Raw genomic sequence first — 22,921 nt, forward strand, 5'->3', positions numbered from 1 at the left:
ATGGCAGCATCACTTACAATAGCTAAAGTATGGAAGCAACTGAAGGATCCATCATTAGACTGATGGATAAAGATGTAGTATATATACACAATGGAATATTACTTAGCTATGAAAAAGAATGAAGTCTCACTATTCATGATTGTGTGAATGGACCTAGAGGATATTACGCTATGTTAGATAAGTCAGAGAAAGACAAATGCCGTATGATTTACTTAGATGTGGATGTGAAAAACAGCAAATGAACAAAGAAAAACAGACTCAGAGAACAAACTAGTGGTGATCATAGGGGAGAAGGATGGTGATATAGGCAAAATAGGTGAAAGAGTACAAACTTCAGTTATAAAACAAATTTAAGTCATGGAGTTGTAAAAGTACAGCATAAGGAATATAGTCCATAATATTGTGGTAACTTTTGGTGGTGATACATAGTGACTATGCTTATCATGGTGAGCATTTTGTAATGTATGTAATTGTTGAATCACTATGTTGTATACCTGAAACTAATATTATACTTCAATTGAAAAGGGTACTTCAATTGAAAAAATACAAGGTTTGTGGTGTTTAAGCATGAAGATGATCCTTGGCCTCAGCACAGTTGTGACAGTAGTTTTGATCTCAAAACACCTTTAGGCCTTCTTGGTTTGTCTTTTGTATTATATACCCTTTTGTTCTTCAGGAGGAACCTCAAGTTATTACAGATAGAATATAAACTTACTTTTCTAACTCTGAAAGCTATTGTTCTCCCTCTCTGGGATGTTAGGTGAAACCAGGTAAGTAGGCATTTCTGAATTTCCCAGATCTCTCTTCTCCCTGTCTTTTCCATGCCAGTTAAAATGTGTAGAGGTAGCTGATATTCTGGTTTGAGGTTTTTTGTTTGTTTGTTTTTTGAGGGGGAGGGGCAGGGAGGGAATCGTTGGGGAAGGGGCAGAGGGAGAGAGAGAGAAAGAATCTTTAGCAGGTTCCATGCCCATTGTGGATGGAGCCCGACACAGGGCTCAATCTAATGACTGTGAGACCATGACCTGAGTTGAAACCAAGAGTTGGATGCCTAACCAACTGAGCCACACAGGTGCCCCTGGTTTGAGTTTTGCAGGTATACCAGGAACATCAGGAATCTCACCATTTTTTCTTCAAATACATTGTTGCACTTCATTTCCCCCGCAGACCTTGAAATGCCATGGTGGGTTTTCATCTTTCTTTTCAAACTTTCCTAGGTTCTGCATGTTTCCATCTTATCTCAGACATCCTCCTTTGATTCTAATGTTGTTATTGTGATGGTGGGTGGGAGGAGAGCCTTACACAGGACAGTCTAGGATGCCCAATCCTATTTCCTTTGGTCTCTTGGCTATGTGGACATTGAGGATCCAGAGCCTCGAATCTGGTACTTCGTGGTGTACTGGGATGAATTTTTCTCTTCTTCACAAATACCCCAGTGCTTTAGCAGTTCTTTTTCCTCCCTTTAACAATTGAGGGAACTTAGGGCCCAGAGAGGTGGATTAACTTGTTCATTGATGGCAAAGATGGAAGAAGGCAGAGACTAGAGGTGATTAGGGGCTCTGGCAGCGTCCAGCTAGAGGATTCATAGCATCTAATGCAGGATCCCCAAGTAGCTACTGTCAGGAATGCTTTCCCTTGGTCCTATAATATCAAATTCCTGGGACCCTGTAGGGGCAGCCTACAGTGTGTGTGTGTGCGCACACGCGCGTGTGTGTGGACATGTATATGTGTGTTTTTCTGCCTTTGAATGACATGACTATAAGAAAAATTTTACTTTTCTATTTGATCGTGCTTAGAGGAGACTTTGGCATGGTACTCGAGTTCAGATTCTTTTCCTAACTAACAGTTGCTGCTCAGCTCCTGCCAGCTGATGTCATGTAGAAATGTGGACTCAGTTTTTTCAGAATAATCTAGAAACCCATTTTTTAAAATGTGACATCCTCAAATTTTAAATCTTGGAAACAACTCTTTTAGTATTATTTTGTAAACACAGTTTGGCCTAAAAACATGTCTCTAGACCTCTCTGGGTGAAACCTATGGGTTTCCACATGAAACATGAAACTCAGTACTTTGTTCTTTCCCTCACCTGCCATGAGTACATATAATTCCTTTAGAAATGACAGCACCTGGATTCCTCAGTGAATGCAACTGATATTTGAGAAATAGGTACGGAATAGAAAGAAAGTCACAGAAAGAGGCTGAGAGAACTTTTTTTTTCTTTACAGGTAATACTGAATCTCAGAGGACAAATGAATTTATAGCTGTTTTCAGTGAGATCTTAATTTCGGTAGAATTGTTTTGTGTCTTTGCCTTTGGTTTTTATGAGGAATTGCAAATTATATTTTTATAAAGAGTTCTAAGTGACAAAAATCTATCTTTAAATACTTAGGACTTTTTTTCATCATTTGAGAGCATATTTTTGAAGATGGAGGGGTGCCATCTAATGGTAGTTTATGAAATCTTCATTTAGACACATGATCCTTATATTTCAAAGGGGCAAAAAGGCAGACATGTCTTCTTGACAGAGATACCTTTAATACACTCAGATTTGAAATCTATGTGAACACATCCTGACTGACTTTATTGCTTCTGAATTTGCCTCAAAGGATTTTGTGTAGTGAATCTTTCATTTTGTGCTTTGCCAAAGTGGGATTGAGACAATATATTTGAAGCCTATAACCTTCTAGAGCCCCACATACCCTAGAGTTGAAGCTCATGCATATTGTTTTTCCTGTTTTCTTGGTGAGCATTTGTAATTCACATGTGAGCAGCTTGAATGGTTTTTGTGGTCTAGTTGAAGACTCATGCAAATGGAGACTTTATGGTTTCATGGAAAAGGTCAAGCTTAACTATTTTGGAAATAATGTAGAAATCTGAAGTCTACATACATTACTTAAAAGATTTTATATCTTCTGTCAAGCATTTACTTATCTCATTTAGTAAGTAAGACATTACTTTTTTGAAAATATTGGTTCATATTATATAATCGTTTACTGCAATGGTTGTTGTGGAACCAGAGTCCTATGTGTGGGCCAGGGTGATTTGTTCTATCATGGTTATTCTTCTGGAAAAAAAAAAGGAAAAAGAATGAAAAAAGAAAATAAGAGAGATTGTGTTAAAGTAAACTTTGCAAAAGCTGGTAAACATGAGTCTCATAAAAGTATAAGATGAGCACATGTCAACGATTTTATTTAACCCATTAGTGAGAAAATCATGAAAGTGTTAATACTGCTTCAAAGAGCTTTTGAGGAGCTATTTATAATAAAGGAATGTTGAGATAAGATTTTTAGGTTAGTTCTAAAGCTGGTTATTGTCCTCCTGGGCAATAAAACAGTGGCCTCTGGATTATCTGTTTCACTGGACAAAAATTATTTGCTTCTTTACTACATGAAAATTTCCAGATTTACATGTAAATTCACAAAGTCTGAAACCTTTTATCAATAGTAAAGAATTGTTGAGTTGAACAAAGTATTTTTCTTTAAATCTTGGATCGGTCTGTACCCTGTATGATACTGAAATTACATGCCACATGTTTTTTTTGCCTTACATCCAATTTTGGATACATTTTCTTAAAAATTATCAATATCGTTGAGCCTTATGTCTGTACCCATGTTAGGTGCTGAGAATGCAAAAGATATCCAAGATGGGTGAGGTCATTGTCCTGAAAGTGCTTTTCTTCTAAGGGTAGAGGTGGAATAAATGCAAATTGTGATTAAGTGCAATGAAAGAAAACAAAAAGCTGAGAGGAAGATATCAGAGGACAAATTTCTTTACATACCGAAAAGAGAAAAGGTCATTCTGAGAAGATGACATTTAAGCAAAAACATAAAGGCTGAGAAAGGATCTTGTGAAAGGTGGGAGGGAAGAGAGTCCTAGACATGGGGAGCAAGCATCTGTGGCCAGAAGTGAGAAAGGGCTGGACTCCTCCAAGGATCTGGAACCCCAGTGTGGCTGTGAGTTAGGGGGAGAGTGGCACTTGATAGAATAGATATGGTCTCTTTATACTGGGTCTTGCAGTCCATGGTAAGGACTTTGCACTTTATTTTAAGTGCAGTTAAGAGCCTTTGAAGATTTTTCTTACAAAAGGTATTTTATCATGGAGAAATTTAAACATACAAAAAAAATGGAAGAAATGAACCTACCACCTAGCTTGGAACTAGATCCCAGGCATTTTGGCTTCGAATGTGTGACTGATACAAAAGTAGGTGAAAGAGGTAAGAAAAAAAAATTAACTAGTTGAAAATATGAAGGTTGATGAAAATAAACTGTTGGAAGCAGTTAATGGGAGATGTCAAAATGTTTTTTTTAGAGCCGTGACAGGATATAAAGTGATAATTGAATATTTAGGAAAATAGGAGAAAATAAGAACTTTAGATGTACACTTTTAATTATATTTTAATTATCAATGTTAAAAGATATAACTTTTAATATTGGGTCTTCCTAAACCACCTAAAACTAAATAGCAAAGGGCTTTAAAAAAATTTTATAAACCTACAAAGATAGAAGAGGAGAGGACACAGTACCAATGTGTGTGTGTGTGTATGTGTGTATTTTTAATGTTTATTTTATTTTTGAGAGAGAGAGAGAGAGAGAGAGAACACACGCGAGAGCAAGGAAGGGGCAGAGAGACAGAGAGAGGGAGACACAGAATCTGAAGCAGGCTCCAGGCTCTGAGCTGTCAGCACAGAGCCTGATGAGGGGCTTGAACTCAGGAGCTGTGAGATCATGACCTGAGCAGAGGTTGGATGCTTAACTGACTGAGCCACCCAGATGCCCCTACCAATGTGTTTTTTGAGCCAGAAGGCAGATGAATGAGTACTAATTGGCTTAGCAGACCCACAGCAGCATATTCAGTATAAGCTGGCAGGCCAAGAAATAGCCAGGTTTGCACAGAATTCTCAAAAAGTGTAGGAAGTGGTAGCACCAGGTAGCTCTATGACTATAGGGATGGGGATGGTTAACAACTAGATAGGGTGAAAACTTTTCCAGGAGTAGTCAAATTCCTAGAATTATCATCCATCCTGTACAGTTCCTGACCCCTCCTCCCCACCTGCACCTTCTTGCAGCTTTCCTGTTTATTTTTGAGAAATTGTTAAACATGGTTCTTGATTGGGGATCTGAGGCATATATGAAGGATGAAGATCCCTAAAGATACAGGAAATTAAATGACTGTATGATTACTGATTGCTGAGATTCTAGTCCCTTTCCTGCCCATGGTTCCTAAAATCTTCATAGTTATATCTATAGCTTCTGGATAGTAGAATGAAAGATTCTTCTATGGGTAACCTGATCAACGTTTAGTCTTTTCTTTTTTTTTTTTTAATTTAAAAAATTTTTAGTGTCTACTTTTGAGAGACAGACAAAACATGAGCAGGGGAGAGGCAGAGAGAGAGAGGGAGACACAGAATCTGAAGCAGGCTCCAGGCTCTGAGCTGTCAGCACAGAGCCTGAGGCGGGGCTGGAAGGAACCCATGGACTGTGAGATCATGACCTGAGCCAAAGTTGGATGCTTAACTGACTGAACCACTCAGTTGCCCCAGCGTTTAGTCTTTTATAAAGGTACTAAAATTGAGAATGTCTAATAAAAAGTTTACTCATTTCATGCAAGTTAACAAGCTACACTCTCCCACATATGCTCAGAACTTCAAATTTTCATTTTAGTCTCTGATTCTTAATCATATACGGATAAACAGACCTAGATATGCAGAGCATTCAATCATTATTTTATTCTCTTACCTTTAAGCATATACAAATAACCAAAAATTACGAGAGGTAAGAAGGAATTTTTTATGTAGAAGATAAAGACCAGATTAAGTAACAAAGCAACTTAGAGATAGCAGAGACTATTAAGAGCACAGAACACTTTTAAAAAAATTAATACTTTCTGAGAGGTAAAAGAAGGTATTTGATTAATGGGAAAAGAACAGAATACCATTAAATTCATGGAAGTTGAAAGCACAATAGTATAAATAAAAAAATTTAGTAGAGGAATTGAAATTTAATGATGTAATAAATTCTCAGGACAAAAATCAAAGATTTGGGAATTAGAATAAAGCATAAGAAAATGAAACGGTTAATCCCAGAATACCAAGATAAAAAATAGGAGTTTTTAAGATGAAAGAACAGTGAAAATGGAAGGAGAGGAAATCACTGTTATACAAGAAAATTTTCCATATCTGAAGGACAAATGTCAGACTGAATGTCAGATAAATGAACAAAAATAAACCTATCCAAAGAAAAATCCTGTGAAAGTTTCATAACACTGTGGACAAAGAGAAAATGCTTTCAGAGGAAAGACAATGCAAATAAATACATACAATACTTGATAATCAAAATGATTTTTGATTTCTTAACAGGAACATTGGAAGTTTGAAATTAATGGAACAAAGCTTTAAAAATAATAAAAGTGATTTTCACCAAAAATTCTGTACCCAGTGGAAGTATTGTCAAGTGGAAGATTAATACACAATAATTCCTAACATACAAGATTTGAAAGGTTTATTCCTACACACCCTTTCTTAGGAAGTTACTGGAATGTGCTCTCCATTAAAACAAGAGAATAAACCAAGAAAAAAGAAAACATGAAATCAGGAAACAGATCGAAGAGAAAGAATCAGAGGGATCCCTGGATGATTCTAGTGTTTCACGTGTAGAGGTGAAGAACTCCTGATGAGAAAAGACTTGACAATATGTTGTCTAGGAATGTACAAGTTGCCAGATATATGTCTCTTTCCCTAGAGGTCAAATTGATGGGTATTGTGAAAGTCAGTGGACACAATCATTTAATTGATGAGAACTTCAATGGTGATGGCATGTAGTTTGGGCAATTATATGTGTTCATTATGAATGTCTACATCAAACCCTGGTATTTATCTCTGTTAACCACCATCTTGAGAAAATGTGCTGATTCCTATAGTCTGTACACAGAGGAAAACAATCTGTCACAGGAATTTTCTCCTGCATTATTATATGCATAGAGTCTTTCTTGTGAGAGACAAAGTTGATAATTGTAATTGACTGTGGGTAGCAGAAGCATTTGGCTGGTGGGGGCTGGTGTGAGGAAGACTTACTTTTCATTGTTTACCTTTTCTGTCCCTTCTTAATATTGTGCCAGGATATATATGTTATTTAAAGATAAATAAAATAAAAATTTTAAATAAGTAAAGCTAGTAAACTTTATGTAAATAACTAAGAGACTACTCCCCTTTTCACTTAAAAATATCTGACATTTCCTCTATTTGTAACATCAGCTTACTTTTTATTGAAAGTTGAAAGTTTAAATTCTGTTTTGGTATGGAGGAAGGAAAACATCAATTTTTTGTAATATTCACCCAAATATAAATAACACAGATTAAGAATTCTTAGAGGCTGAATAATTTATGATATGAGTGATGAAACTTCTCTTGTTCCATAGGAGAAACTCCATAGCTTTAGAATGGCCGTTAGTAAATGTAACAGAATTGAAGTAATTCTAAACTAGAAAACCTTTCACTATTAGGATTGTATTTTCGTTATCAGTTACCTGGCGTCACACCGTGGGAAGATGCTTGCTACAGCCCCGGCAGGGCAACAGCGGAAACAAAAGTCACTGCATCCTTTTATTCTGCACTAATAATGTTTGTCCAATCACTCACAGAGGTTGTACGGTTGTTGATTCTGAAACTTAAAGAGACAAAGTTAACTTTTATTTTTTCAAAAAATTTTAATGTTTATTCATTTTTGAGAGGGAGAGAAGAGAGAGAGAGACAGAGAGAGAGAGAATGACAGAATGCCTGGGAGGGGCCGAGACAGAGGGAGACACAGAATCTGAGCTGTCAGCACAGAGCCTGACGTGGGACTTGAACTCCTAAACCGTGAGATCATGACCTGATCCGAAGTCGGATACTTAACTGACTGAGCCACCCAGGCACCCCGACAAAGTTAACTTTTAAATTGACTGATGGTTTTGTTAGAAAGTTGATTACTACAAAATCAGCAAAATCAATTTTTAAAATATGTTTTTCTCTATATTGTTATCTATTGAGTCCTGATTCTTATTTGTGTACTTTAGTTTATTCTTTATCCTATTCTGTTTCTATAGACTTATTGAAACTTAAAATAGGAGGCTATTTCCATTTCCTGAAAATATACTATATTTGCTACCTTTCCAAAGGTACCCATTAATAAGAGGTGAGATAGGAGGAATGTCATATCATAGGTAAACACGATTTAGAATTCTGTGGTTAGTATGATATATTGTGTTGGAGAGTATTATTTTATAAATGACATTTAATATGTTGTGTGCTAAGTGACCCAAGTGGAGAATAAAGTTAGTAAATACCAGTAGGATTTCCACAGAGAAAGAAGAGCGAGGCATTTAAGAAAAAAACAAAGAAATTAATTCCAGGCTGATTTAAAGAAGCATAATATTGGGGTTCCTTGTGACAATCGGAATGCATTAACTTTTTAGAACACTGAATCAATGTGGTATATTCCTTTCCTGCTTTTATTGTGAAGACCTCTTTGGTTTGTCTGCCTGTCCTAAATTTCCTTACTAGTCATTGTCAGTTTTAAAGTGAAGGGAAACTATCATAGATGGCAGTAATAACAACATGCATGGGAACAGGAGGGATAGCCAGTGTTGTATCCTTTCACAGAAGTTTAGAAAGACTAAGACTGTTGAATATTGGAGCAGAGGAGAAGGGATCTTCCATTTGGTATATCCTGACGTCGGTTCATAGTGTCACAGATTGGAGATTTATGGATAAATATTGATGTTGCAAGTGACAGAAAAATCCAGCCTAAGATGGCCATCACAAAAAATGTAATTTATTGCCCCAGTAACTGAAAAGGCCAGGGTAAAGTTGATTTTAGGAAGCTAAGCTTTATTATCAAGACTTGGCTCCTCTCCACCTCTTGGCTCTGTCTTTGGCTGTGTTGGTTTCATTTCCAGGCTTCAGAGGAAACTGACTCTAATCAAAATGATCCTGAATCCAGCAATAAGGGGAATCTGCATCCTTAAGATTAAGCAGGAATCTCAGAATTGTTTTGTTGACTTTGGCCCATCACCACTGTGAATATCGTGGAGCAAAGGACCATATCTTATGAATCTCTGTATCCTCAGTGATGAGCCCAAGGTGTTGCACAATGTATAGTAGGTGCTCAGTATACAAATGTTATACGAAATTTTAATCAGCTCTTCTCAAAGCCACCAGTTTGCATTGTAGGAACTGTTCTAATATAATCCTGACTTTAATTTTGAAATATTTTTTGCAGAATGGATGACTTGTTGGATAGGCTGAATGTAATTACTAAAAACTAAAGACTTTGTGCCTATGTGTTCTCAGGACTATCAGAATTTCATAGTAAAATGAGGAAATAAGCAAGAAAGTAACATAAATCTCATATTGTTTGAACATGAGAAGAAATCTATTTAAAGATGAGAGATCTTTTGGCAGGAATAACTTTCATTTCTTTTGAATCACACTGAGTGAGATAAGAGGAGAACATGGACGATAGTTAGAAAAGAGGATTTGAATATTGAAATATCATGCCACTGCAGGGCAGAAGCATGTCTTCATAATGCTAAAGTTTTTCTTTTATAATTATGGCAGAATATGAATTCAGCACATCTTTAAACACAAGTTGTTGGAAATTCATTTTATAGAGAAGTTTAGAATAGGTAGTCTGTTGGGTCATGTAAAACTTTTCTTAAATCCAATAAGAGAAAGACAGACCTGAAATAGATGTAAAACTTCCATGTTGTGTTGGTTACTAATGCCAATCTTCCGAGCTTAATACAGGGAGTTCCAAAGACTGGATTTTTAGTATGACAGAGGAAAATGTACCTACTTACTCTAAGAAAGAAACTTCAGTATTTGTGTAATTATGCCTGTCTTCTAATGGGAACTTCACTTTCAAAGCTTTTTCTTCATCTTTTAATTTCTATTGAATGCCAACTTTGCCTCAGCAACTTTTCTCACAAGTTGAAAAGATGAAAGCAGGGGAGATTCAATTATCAATGATGTCACAGAATTTGAGGCATTTCCAATCATGCTTGTTTGTTCATTTCACATAATCTCAAAACTCACTGATGTGCACCAACTTAAAATGAATTTACTGACTTAACCACAAGATCTTGGAGCTCTAATTGCCTGGGAAACTGCAAGAATGCACCATTTGAACTCATTGGTCCTGACATTAAAAGATGCTGTTAAATATTTAAAGTAGTTAAGAGAACTGTAGTTTCTGTTAAATAAATATAATGTTTATTAAAGAATGTGCCAACTTTTAGGAGACTTATATAGCTTTTTGGTAGTTTTGGTGTATGATTTTGAAATATTTCAATGTTAAGACATATGCAGCATAAGCAGTCTACCAAATTTTTCAAGATGGAGACATGTGATTTGTACGAATAGAATATAAGAGGCAATATTGTATGGTTATGGGTGGAGAGCCTGCAAGTAGACTGCTCGGTTCAAATCCCGCTTGTCCACTTACTTAACTAAATAACACTGCATGTGTTAACTAAATTGCTTGTGTTTCAGTTTCCTTAGTTATTAATGAGATTAATGGTACTAGTATCTTCTTCACAGAGAGGTTGTGAAGATTAAATGTGTTATTGTGTATGAAGTATCTATAGCAACATCACATAAGCATTAGCTTTTCTGATTACTTCCAAAGGTAATTGCAGTTTTTCTTCAGGATATATGGAATCCTAGAATGTAATATAGTAACACATAGAAAAATATATATGAGGAAATCTGTAGTAAGTTCAAGCATATTGCTTTGAAAAATTCAGTAATTAACTCACAGCTGCAAATGTGGTCTTTTATACATCCATTCTAGAACATGTTCCTCACAGTCTAGCTCACTGTATGTCAAAATGTATATTAAGGATCAATTACATTAGAATCAAAGGGCTACCTGTTAGATGCAGATTCCTGGGCCTCAATCTAAATTCACTGGATCAAAATTTTTGAGTCTGTGAGTTAGCATTTTAACAGACATTTGAGTTGTTTCTTATGCGGGACAAATTTTGAGAACTTACATCTCTAGTCATTCATGATTCCCTGTTGTGCTGTAATTCACTTACACTCTTTCTCAAGTAGAACTTCAGGTGTCTACCTACTTCTCTCAGCTCAGAATTCTATCACATCTCATGTTCAAGGAATTTTTTTCTTTCAAAATCACAGTAGACCAAAGTTGATCTTTTTCTTACGCATCGCTGCCTCATCACCCCTCCATTCTGTATTCTCTTTCTCATTCCTAGTCCATTTCTTTCCCACTATTTGTCATAAGTGAGGTGTGAAATCATTCTGGCTTTAGAATTCCACAGAAAATGTTCAGTTGTCTTTGGTGGCCCAGAATTACTCCTAAACTCCTGTCTCGCCCAGGCTTTGCCTTTTTCCTTTTTCTCTCATCCTTTTCATTTCCTTTCTTTGGGTTAACGTTCCTGCCTTAGAAGTCAGGGGAAGAGAGAACAGTTTTATTTCTTCTCCCAAGTTCCTTCACTCCCATGGCAGGTGAAATTCTAAGAGAGAAGGCACAGGTGTAGAAAATGCCTTCGGACTCCAGAATCTTCAGTTCTTTTGGCCTGTGTCTCTTTCCTGGACTCCGTCTGACCTCTGCATCCCTGTCAATGGATTTTGCAATTATGAGTATGTGAGACATCATTAAGCAATCTCAGATTGCATTGTTTGAATATACTTGACTGAGAAAATTGCATTTAAACTAAAATATATCAAGAACTCATGTATTTGGTGGGTTTTAAACACAAAGCGACACGTAGGCATGTGGAAATACCACATAACGTGAACATTTTATTACTTCTTGACCAAGGTAGAGATTAATAGGAAGCATTTTGGCTCATAGAGTGCATAATGCAATTCTCCTTTAAAACACATGAACTTGTTATGTTCGTGTGACTGGTCACATAATCCATTGGAATCTTAATGATCCGTGAGATCAATTGTTCACATTTTTAGAGGTACATCTACATTACAAAACAACAGCGCTTTCAAGAGGCCACTGCACTGTTGTGCTTTTGAAAGCACTTGAATCACACAGCGCTGCAAGTAGGAACACTATTGGTGACTCATAAACACACACATTCTAGTAGGAAAACAGTACAAGTTATGGAGAAGAAGGAAATACACATTTTGCCAAATTTACTTATTTTTAAAGCAACATAGACATCTAAGAAATGCTATTAGTATTTTAGCTAGTTGAATGGGAGACATTTAAGTCTTGGAAATTTATGTTGAAACCATTAGCATTTCTTTGCAATAACTAAAAAATTTTAAAAAGCATTCTCAAGTAAGACAAATTTCAGGAAAAAGTGGACACAACAAACAAATCATTTTATTAATAAAGTTTCAGCTTCAGCTGCTTTTATATCTCAGTTTTAAGAGTTCTCTCATAGTTTTGTAATAAAAAAATACATGAAGAAGCCCCATTAAGACTGTTGATCTATTTGATAATGTTAGGTTTTAGCTTGCATTTTACAGTTTCATTTGGAGGGAAGATGGGCTTAAATTCCATTTCCAAGGTACTGCTTTATGTTTTTCTTAGGATAAACTACAGGATCAAAAATTTTTAAAGCCCTAATTTAAAAAATAAGTTTAAGGCTACTGATAACTATTATTTTGATATATAGGTTAAAGAACAAAATGTAGTTATGAATTATAAAAAATAATCATAGAAGAGATTGTGATTTTAAACTTATTTCTCTGATCCCTTATTTAGGTTGGATGGCTTAATATTTGATGTATTTATGTCTTAGTTCCTTACCATCTAGTTCTTCACTCTGTTTATATTTGTAGGCAACATGGTCTAATGAAAATATATTAGGTATGTTTTGTAAGAAAGCTTTTTTTTTTTTTCCCTTATAGGGATGCCCTCTACATCTTTATTAGTAAATCTCCTCTCAGCTTTATTCATCCCTTATGTGTTTGGAGAAACAGAAATAAGGTTTGCCGGACAAACAAAATTTGTAGTTAATGAAACAAGTACAACAGTTATTCGTCTTGTCATCGAAAGGATAGGAGAGCCAGCAAATGTCACTGCAATTGTATCGGTAAGAAGTGAAGTAGTCTGTTCTTTCTGAAATAGAAGATATGACATTTCTTGGTTTCAGGGATGAGAATTTTTTTTTTTTTAACTGTTTGAGATTCTGAGTAGTTTCATTTCACTCTGGGTAGAAATAAATGACAGCTTCACGGACACGATTTTTTTTAACTGTTTGAGATTCTGAGTAGTTTCATTATGATAAATGATTTGCAGGTACACTATTCCATTCATATTTCCTCTAGGTTTATAGGGTACTGCAATGTAGCACATGCAGTTGACAATAATGGTAAAGATAATATTCCTAAGTAAAATAACATTTTACTTTGGGTAATTTGGATTCCAGTTATCTCTGCTCAGATATTTCAGGTGGCTTAGGGAAAATACATAAAATATTTAAAAATAATGGCAAATTAAAAGTGAATTTTGTCAGAATGCCTGGGAGAAATTAAATTCGTTAACTCAAATAGAAGTTAGGCAGGATTTGTTAAAGTATCAAGTTGTCTTGCACACAGTTTAGTTCTTAGATGGATTTTGTGTGCATGTATCTGTGTCTACATTTAACCAGAAAGTAATGTCATATGACCACTAAGGATATTGCTATATCTGAGGCCCAAAGTACTTGAAATTCTTTTTCAAAAATAAGTTTTGAAGCAGTAGGTTAAATGACCACATTGTGAAACATTGTAAAAAAGAGATAAAAAAGGAAAAGAAAGATATAAAAAAATCTATGAAACAAACCCAGTTTTATAACTTGGTGCATTGCTTTTAGTTTTTAATTTGTGACATGTATGTATATATTTATTGAATTCACTTTAACTTGAATATACATTATACTTGGTAACCTCTAATATGTAATTTTGGTTGTATCATAGGAATGTTTTGGGGTGATCCTGTCATTTTCACAGGTTCCCTCTATGGTGGCATCATCATTTCCCAATTATTTTTCACCTGGTTTTCACTGAGGTTGCTTCCAATTTTTGTTGTTGTAAATGCTGCTCTGATGAAATGTTTACATATGTATCGATTTTTACATATTTTGGATTGTTAGATGATTTTTTTGGGTTGGATTACTGTTTTTTTCTTTATTTGTTTCAGTGGCTCTTAATAGTTAATGCTTTCTAAAAGACTGTGCCACTTTTTATATTAAGGTATAATTACAGGTTTTTCATTACTCTTATTCAGATATTTCAGGTATTTAATGAAAACTAGAAAATGACTATAATTCCCCAAACATGTTTTTCATTTTTTGTTTGCACTAAATCATAGTTTTTTTTTTTTTTTTTCTAGTAGCTAAGCTATTCATTCTGATATCTTTGGCAAAAGAGAAATCTCATTTAGATTTGCACAAGAAGTTGCTCCTTTATAAAATTTCATCATTACCATTCCCTTGAAAATCTTATTAGCAATGCTGATGCTATAGAATGAGGTCCTAAAAACTTAAGGAAACATTTGTGATGACTAATAATTTGGAATGCTAAAAGAATTGAGTCTTTATTAAAACTATGGGAGAATATAAATAAAACTTCAGTTGAAAGTTCTGGAAAAAGCACTTCTTTGAAACTTATAGGATAAATAATTTTTATTTTCCTGGTATATTTTGACAGGCTGTTTCTGCTTCTTCTTTGAGGGAGTTTTAGCTACTTTTTTGTTGTTGTTGTTAAGGTTTGCTGTAATCCACTTCAGATCAATCAAGAGGCAGAGAAAAAAAAATTCACATCCATACTTCCTATACAATTATTGCTTTTCTATGTAATGATTCCTTTACCTTTTAGAGCATAAACAAGTATTTTATTTAGAATCATTTTTAATAATGCTTTTTGAAGGTGATTTTTATTGGTTGTTAAATATTTGTTTTGTTTTTGTATGCCCTGTCTATAAACATCAGTGTCAGCTGATGATTCCTGTTTTTTCTGTTGATGGCCCTAATAGGCATCAGTTTTGGTGGTCCTAACGCTGTGTTACAAGAACTGTCTCTGTTTTGCATTTGATAGCTGTATGGAGATGACACTGGTGACTTTTTTGATACATATGCTGCAGCGTTTATACCTGTTGGAGAAACAAATAGAACAGTGTACATAGCAGTGTGTGATGATGAATTGCCAGAGCCTGACGAAACCTTTACTTTTCACTTAACATTACAGGTGAGTCCTTCTAGCTCCTGCTGCCCACCTTAAACTCATAGAAACCTGACAATGCTTAAAAATCTGTTTCTCTAGAGATAAGCCAATCTAGAGACTAAAGGTGGTTTTCAAAGAAGTCAGAACTGACAGTCTCGTTGGCAATTCCATGGTCTGGTTATTTTTCCTCAGACAATCTTGTTTAGAAGATTCTCCAGTTTTGGGATCCATTAGCTTAGTTAGGAATTGCCATGACAGATACTCAAGAAAACCTGTCTTTCCCTTTGGCTCTTTTCTCTTTTATCCCTTCCCTGCTACCAGATGCACAAAGAATGACCGAGACTTCTGAGTTCAAAGGAGAGGGATACAAAAAGCAAGCCTGGAAGTGGGAGTTCCCTGTGCCTTAGAATTGTTTGGGAGTACCCCTGGGAAAAATGCTTTAATAGCCTAATGTTTAATTGTCCTTTATGGCTTGATCTATTGGGTTGAGGTAATGACTGCTGAGCTGCTCTAGTTAATTTTCTGAGGGGCATTGAGAATTCTTTTTAGAATGATTATATTTGTATGAGTAAATTTTTTACAAAAATGATACTTGAAATAATTGTTTTGCCTTTGTATATCACTTTTTTGCATCTTCTTTCACGTTGCTTTAGAATATCAATAGAAATGTGGTAGAAAACTCTTCCCTTATTAATCAGAAAACATGTTTTAATATTTTATCTTTAATATGGCTCTACAATTTATAGAGTAAGCAATTCTTGTTTCAGCACCTTCTAGAGTGTGAGAGAAAAACATGTTTGAATAGAATTCTCTACTGCTTATTAATTGTCTGTTATATTAGTAATGACATTAGGGTACTTATAGCATCACTAGCCACTGTTTACTTATCACTGTAATGATTTAGTGATTACTGGTTTTTAAAACTTTTTTGAAAAGTTTTTATTTGGGACTTCTTTACCATGTTGACTTAATTTGAAAATGTTTTCTTAATCTGCATTAGAAATATACTTATATTTTTATTCATAGCCTTTTTTAATGTTTATTTATTTTGATTTCTTTCTTTTTTTTCTTTCGTAGTTTATTGTCAAGTTGGTTTCCATATAATATTCATAGTCTTAACAATAACTTTAAGACAGAAACTCTATTAAAATCATTCTTTTTTTTTCCTCTTATTTTTAATTTATTAACTTTTTTGGGGGGGTTTATTTTAGAAACCTTCAGCAAATGTGAAGCTTGGATGGCCAAGGACTGTTACTGTGACAATATTATCAAATGACAATGCATTTGGAATTATTTCATTTAATATGGTATGGATACAATTTGATTAATCTTGCGGTTGCTAGATAATAATTATTAAAATTTTAAATTATTTTTCATGACGTTACCTGGTATCATCTTGCCTGAAATTTAATAAAATTCGCTCTAACTTCATATCCCATATTCTGTAGACTGTCCATTTGTTCTCCCTGAGATTTCTTTCTTTTTTTTTTTTTTTAAATGTTTTTTTATTTACTTCTAGGATAGAGAGAGAGACAGCGTGAGCAGGGGAGGGTCAGAGAGAGAGGGAGTGACAGACTCTGAAACAGGCTCCAGGCTCTGAGCTGGCAGTCAGCACAGAGCCCGACGCGGGGCTCGAACCCACGAACCGCGAGATCATGACCTAAGCGAAAGTCGGACGCTTAACTGACTAAGCCACCCAGGCGCCCCATGTTCTCCCTGAGATTTCTTCAGATTGAGGAGGCCTGTGTGATCCTGGCTGCCTCGTGTCCTAGTCTCCTTCTGCTGACCGTTCCACCTGATTCATTCTTTACCTCCTTTGGGCGTTTCAAACTTGGTTGTGTTTTAGTCTGTTGCATCTGTTGTAACAGAGTTCCATAGACTGGCGGCTTAAAAACAACAGGAATGTATTTCTCATAGTTCTGAAGGCTGAAGTCCAAGATTAGGGCACTAGCAGATTTGGTGTCTGGTGAAAGCCCGCTTCCTGGAGTCTTCTTGTTATACTTTCATAAGGTGGAAGGGGCAAAGGAGCTCTCTGGGGTCTCTTTGATAAGGGCACTTATCCCAATTGAGAGCTTTGCCCTCATCATCTGATCACCCCAATGGCCCCACTCCCACAATTTGAACATGACTTTGAGTTGGAGGGTGAGGACACAGACATTTAGTCTTGTAGCAGTTGTAATCCAATTCATTTTGCTTGGTTTTCTCAGCTGCCACTTAAAGAAAATCTTGTTTGTCAGCCTCCTCTGAAGGGTGGGAGGTGAGAAAAACTTACTGAAAGAAATACTGGAAAAACCTATAGTAAATGTAAAATTGAATAGCAGATATGATAGTTCTTTCTCAGTCCCTACAGACCCACAAGATAGGTCCCCCATTGAGAGAAGTTGTTTCCAGTTCCTCAAGTAAAACAAAATGTATCTTGGATACAATTGGATTTTGCCGCTAAGTTTTAGACTGTAATAACCTTCCTGATATGGAGTCTTTTTGAATCATGTTACTAATTACTGTTACTAAAACATGATGTCATACTCCCCAGCTTTTTATTTATTTTCCAATATAGATTGCTGCTGCAATTGGTGTATTGTATGTCATTTTGTTAGTACCTTAAATTATCTTTGAAATGAGGTGGGCTTTAGATAAATACGATCTTTTAATTGCAGTATCTTTATTAAACAAGATACGAGGATAATGTCAATATAGTAGACATTTTGTGACCTCCATTATATTGTCATTTATAAAATTAATTAAATTAATTAATCAGTCATTTCTATTTAAATTATGGGGAATTATTAATTATGAAGCAGGCTCCCTTAATTGCTTAATTTCTCTTTCTACCTTTCTCCTTTCTTTTATATTCACTCCCAACTTATCCCCCTTACCTCATACTGACTTGTTTAAAGGTTCCTTCCTTCCTTCCTTCCTTTCTTTTTCTTTCTTTTTTTCTCCCTCCCTCCTCTCTCTCTCTCTCTCTCTCTCTCATCTTAGCCTGTGGGAATGAATCCTAGTCTTTCCCATTGGTCACAGGTCCCTGACTATTGTGGTCGCAGTGCTGCCAGGAAGCCTCTGACTGGGCACCTGCATCATGTGGTTAAAATTAAATCAACTCGCTGCTAGCTGTTGAGCTCACAGTGGTTAATAAATAGGCTGGATTTGGATCCTGGCCTGGACGATGAAGATAACACAGATGGTTTGATGTCTTTGGGACAGGCATTCCTATCCCCATTTATGGATGGGAACACTGAGACTTGGTGTCACCAGCAAAGATGTACATTGGTGCCCTAGCTGACATACACCTGCCTGCTTCCCTCTTCCTCCTCTTCTAGCTCGAGTTTCAGGCAGCCAAGCCAGAATGTTTCAACTTTTGAAGTCCTAGCTTCTTTCCTTCAGTGATCATATCCTGACAGCCATTAGTGGTTCTATTCTTTTCATTGGTAGACTGACCAATGAGGAGGGAACAGTGGTTGGGAGCAAGATCTGTGAGTGGTGCTTCCAGTGGATAGTTGCAAATGAGCTTCTCTGATCTGGAGATGCAACTTGTTTCTGTGACCTCCGGGGCCTCTGTGAGCATTTGAGTTTGTCATCTTTCTACTAGATAATCTTTAAGATCCCTCAGCAGAACAGCTAGTTGGTGGAGCCAGAACAAAAACTTGCATCTTTTGTCAGACTAGTTTTATGTTCCCTTTACACTATTATTTTTCAAAGATTTTTGTTAGATACAACTAATTAATGCTAGGAAGTACAGCATTCTTAGGACACCAGGTGAATCAATTTATCTATGAAAATTTAGTATTTCTAAGGTAATAGTTTGTACCACCTCTACCTCATCTGGTTGATGAGTGCCTGATTGTCTTTGTTCTTCCTGATAGCCCTTTTCAATCACAGTGAGTGAACCTAGGGGCAGAAATGAATCTGTGCCTCTTACTCTTATCAGAGAAAAAGGAACTTATGGAATGGTTACTGTGACTTTTGAGGTAAGTGTACTGTGAAATCACTTTATTTTATTTTTTATTTATTTATTTTTTGAGAGTGAGAGAGAGCAGGCGAGCTGGGGAGGGGCAGAGAGAGAATCAGAAAGAGTCTTAAGCATATAAACAGCATCTCTTCTCAGAACTCAGTCTCCCTCGTGCCCTTCTTAATTTTTTTCTCCATAATATTTATAATCTGAAAAATATATATTTATCAGTTCTTCCTTTCATTAAATGTCAGGTCCTTGTGGGTTAGGAGTTTACCTCTTCGCTGATATATCCTTAGCACCTAAATAAGGTCAGGCACAGAATACTTAATAAGTACTTTTCAAAAGGAAGGATTTTATTACATCTTTATATCTAGCCAGTTAGTATGTTACTATGCTTATTTTAAAGATGGGAAAAGTGCTGCTTGGAGTTGCTGAATATGTTGCTCAGTGTTAAACACAGTCAGTGGTGGATTTGATTCTATGACTTAAGAGAATTTACTAGTTTTGAATACCTTCCTCTCATGGAAAGATATGCTTTTTCTCAGGTTTAATTTAATGGCTGAAAAAAAAGAGAAAGCTCTTAGAAACCATATAGTTTAATGTGATTATAGTCTAGATCTGTAATTACAGGCCTTGACTATTAATTAGGGCAGACTTATATTCAGTTTTCTATAATTCTTCTCACAAAACATTTTTAAGTAAAAATCAGATTTTTGTCACTTGGCATCACAATAATGCTTTCCTACTTTTGTGAAATATTTTGTATTTACAGATGGCACTATGTGTTTCTTTTCAGGTAGAGGGTGGCCCAAATCCACCTGAGGAAGATTTGAGCCCAGTGAAAGGAAATATCACCTTTCCCCCTGGCAGAGCAATGGTAGTTTATAACTTGACAGTACTTGATGATGAGGTGAGATAATGTTAAATGCTTCAATGGGTAGTACAGACATGTTAAAGAACATTATGGCAAGCATTAAGTTGTGTTCAGTGTTAGAAATTATTCAAGAACATAGTCCTATGTGAAGTTAGTGTATTGTGCTAATTAGTGTATACTTTAGCTATAAATAGCCATTACGGTGTATATCTGTTTAATATTTACCTTATTTATTTCACAATTGTATATATCTAAAAGCCAATGAATCTGAATATAACTGGCAACCACATGTAATACAGTAACTTAAGCATTTTGTAAACCTTGATGATTGATTTTTGTAGTGATTTCAGTTTTGAGTAGGTATATTCTTACCTACCTACTGTAAGTATTTTACTATAAAAGCAAAGAAAATTCTGTAGTTGATATTCTTTTATTTGGATATTTTATTTTTAATTAAAACATTATTTTTTAAACATTTCTTTAGACACAGAGAGACACAGAGCACAAGTGGAGAGGGACAGAAAGAGAGAGGGACACACAGGCTCCAGGCTCTGGACGTGGGACTCAAACCCACGAACCATGAGATTATAACCTGAGCCAAAGTTGGACGCTTAACTGACTGAGCCTCCCAGGTCCCCCTTGTTTGGATATTTTAATGTTCACATTCATGGGAAAGCTTTAGTTATTTTTACATTTCACATTGAAGCTACCAAGGATTGAGATATATGACACAGCTAACTTAACTAAGGAGGTAATTCATTTGAACAGTAATGTGCAGGGATATCTCCTGTGAGCTAAATGAGAGAAAACATAACTTTTATACTTGGTCTTAACCTAAAGGCCGAGAAGCGATTGAGAAAACATAACTTTTAATAAAACAATCAGTATTGTCAGAAAAAAAAAAAGAAAATTGCTGGGAATTTATAAGCATCCCTCTACCTTCCTACAAAAAATCATGAAATCAAATCACAACAAATCCCAAGAGTAGAAAAACAAATTAATTAGAAGATATTATTAGAAACTCTCTCTTGAAAAAAATGAAATATTAGTTAATATTGATAACTCTTGTTTATCTGTTTCTGTAAACTAATAAAAACCTTTTGTTTTTAGATCCTTGAAAAGGTTATAATTTGGGGGAATGGTTAATTATACATTTTAACTATAAACTTAAAAGGTCGTCTTCTGAGGATAATGTACATCATGGTACCTATAGTTAATAAAGCAGTGTCGTATGTTTGAAAGTTGCTGAGAGTGGATCTTAAGTGTTCATCCACACATGCACACAAGAGTCAACGATGTGAGGTGATGGATGTGTTAATCTGGATCTTGGCAGTCATAAAAAAAATGTACATGTATATCAAATCATCATGTAGAATTTAAAAAGCTCAACAGTATAGTGAAGATTATCCCTAGGATTTCTGTGCAATTGAAAAAAAAAGTTTGATTTTAATAAGGTGAACATTTGCATCATAGTGACTCTTAGAGCTCGTTCTCCAGAGAGGCATGAGGTGTATTTTGGAAATCATGATTGGTATCGTACATTTACGTCATGAATTAGAAACCATTTAGAGAGAAGCAAGAATAATTCACATGGTTGAAAACTAACAATATGTATGTGATGTTTAATGTAGTTTCCAGATTCTTACATATTATACATCTATAACAACATTATTTCAGCTTCTTAGATATTCTTATATTTAATATGAGATTACCATAATGCTGCTCTTGATTCTACTAATCTGATAAAACTAGTAAAATTTTATGTCTGGCTTTACTGTCCTATCATTAATATCATCTAAAGATTGATCAAGGTTAGAAGATATTATACCTATACTCTAATTACTGTGTAGACAATTGCTTTATGAACTTTTCTTTTCCTATCTAAAATACATTATTTAACTTAGGAAAATATTTTAATATATAGCTATTAAATGGGCCCGTTTCCTCCCTCCAGTTAAAATATTTTTGTTTCTATGTTTGTATTGAAACATAGTGACTTGATTTTGTGCACTTGGTTTCTTTGCAGATGTTTTGGCTATTGATATTTTTGTTCCTGTTTATATTTATTTGACAGGTACCAGAAAATGATGAAATATTTTTGATTCAACTGAAAAGTGTAGAAGGAGGAGCTGAGATCAACATCTCTAGGAGCTCAGTTGAGATAATCATTAAGAAAAATGATAGTCCCGTGAGATTCATTCAAAATGTTTACTTGGTCCCTGAGGAAGATCACATACTCATAATTCCAGTGGTTCGTGGAAAAGATGATAGTGGGAATTTGATTGGATCTGATGAATATGAAGTTTCAGTCAGCTATGTTGTTATAACTGGGAACTCAACAGCACATGCCCAACAAAACTTAGATTTCATTGATCTTCAGCCAACCACAACTGTTGTTTTCCCACCTTTTGTTCATGAATCACACCTAAAATTTCAAATAGTTGATGACACCATTCCAGAGATTGCTGAGTCATTTCATGTTGTATTACTAAAAGACACCTTGCAGGGAGATGCTGTTTTATTAGGCCCTTCTATTGTGCAAGTCACCATTAAGCCAAATGACAAACCTTATGGAGTCCTCTCATTCAACAGTATCTTGTTTGAAAGGACGGTGGTAATTGATGAAGATACAACATCAAGGTATGGTTGATTTTGAACCTATTGCTACAATTATTGTATTGTATTTTATTTTTTAAATGTTTTTATTTTTTGAGGGTGGGGGAAGGGCATGGAGCAAGGTGGACAGAGGATCTGAAGTGGGTTTTGTGCTGCCAACAGACAACCTGATGTGGGGCTTGGACCCACAAATTGTGAGATCATGACCTGAGCTGAAGACAGATGCTTAGCTGACCAAGGTGTCCCTATTTTATTATTTTAAAATAATGTATTATTTGAATACATTCCAAGATTTAGTATATGTGCTGTTGGACA

General features: G+C 35.4%; 1 protein-coding gene across 1 annotated transcript in view; it reads left to right on the top strand.

Moving 5' to 3' along the window:
- The first annotated feature begins 4,120 nt into the window (after positions 1-4,120).
- Positions 4,121-22,921, top strand: part of ADGRV1 (adhesion G protein-coupled receptor V1) — a 506,890-nt gene continuing 488,089 nt past the window's right edge. The window contains exons 1-7 of the mRNA XM_077770967.1: positions 4,121-4,211; positions 12,870-13,054; positions 15,039-15,188; positions 16,376-16,471; positions 19,028-19,132; positions 19,913-20,026; positions 22,065-22,630. Of these exons, the coding sequence (XP_077627093.1) occupies positions 4,121-4,211; positions 12,870-13,054; positions 15,039-15,188; positions 16,376-16,471; positions 19,028-19,132; positions 19,913-20,026; positions 22,065-22,630 (1,307 nt within the window). The remainder of the gene's footprint in view (positions 4,212-12,869; positions 13,055-15,038; positions 15,189-16,375; positions 16,472-19,027; positions 19,133-19,912; positions 20,027-22,064; positions 22,631-22,921) is intronic.

The sequence above is a fragment of the Crocuta crocuta genome, unplaced genomic scaffold, assembly GCF_008692635.1.
Source record: "Crocuta crocuta isolate KB4526 unplaced genomic scaffold, BGI_CrCroc_1.0 scaffold196, whole genome shotgun sequence".
Lineage (NCBI taxonomy): Eukaryota > Metazoa > Chordata > Mammalia > Carnivora > Hyaenidae > Crocuta > Crocuta crocuta.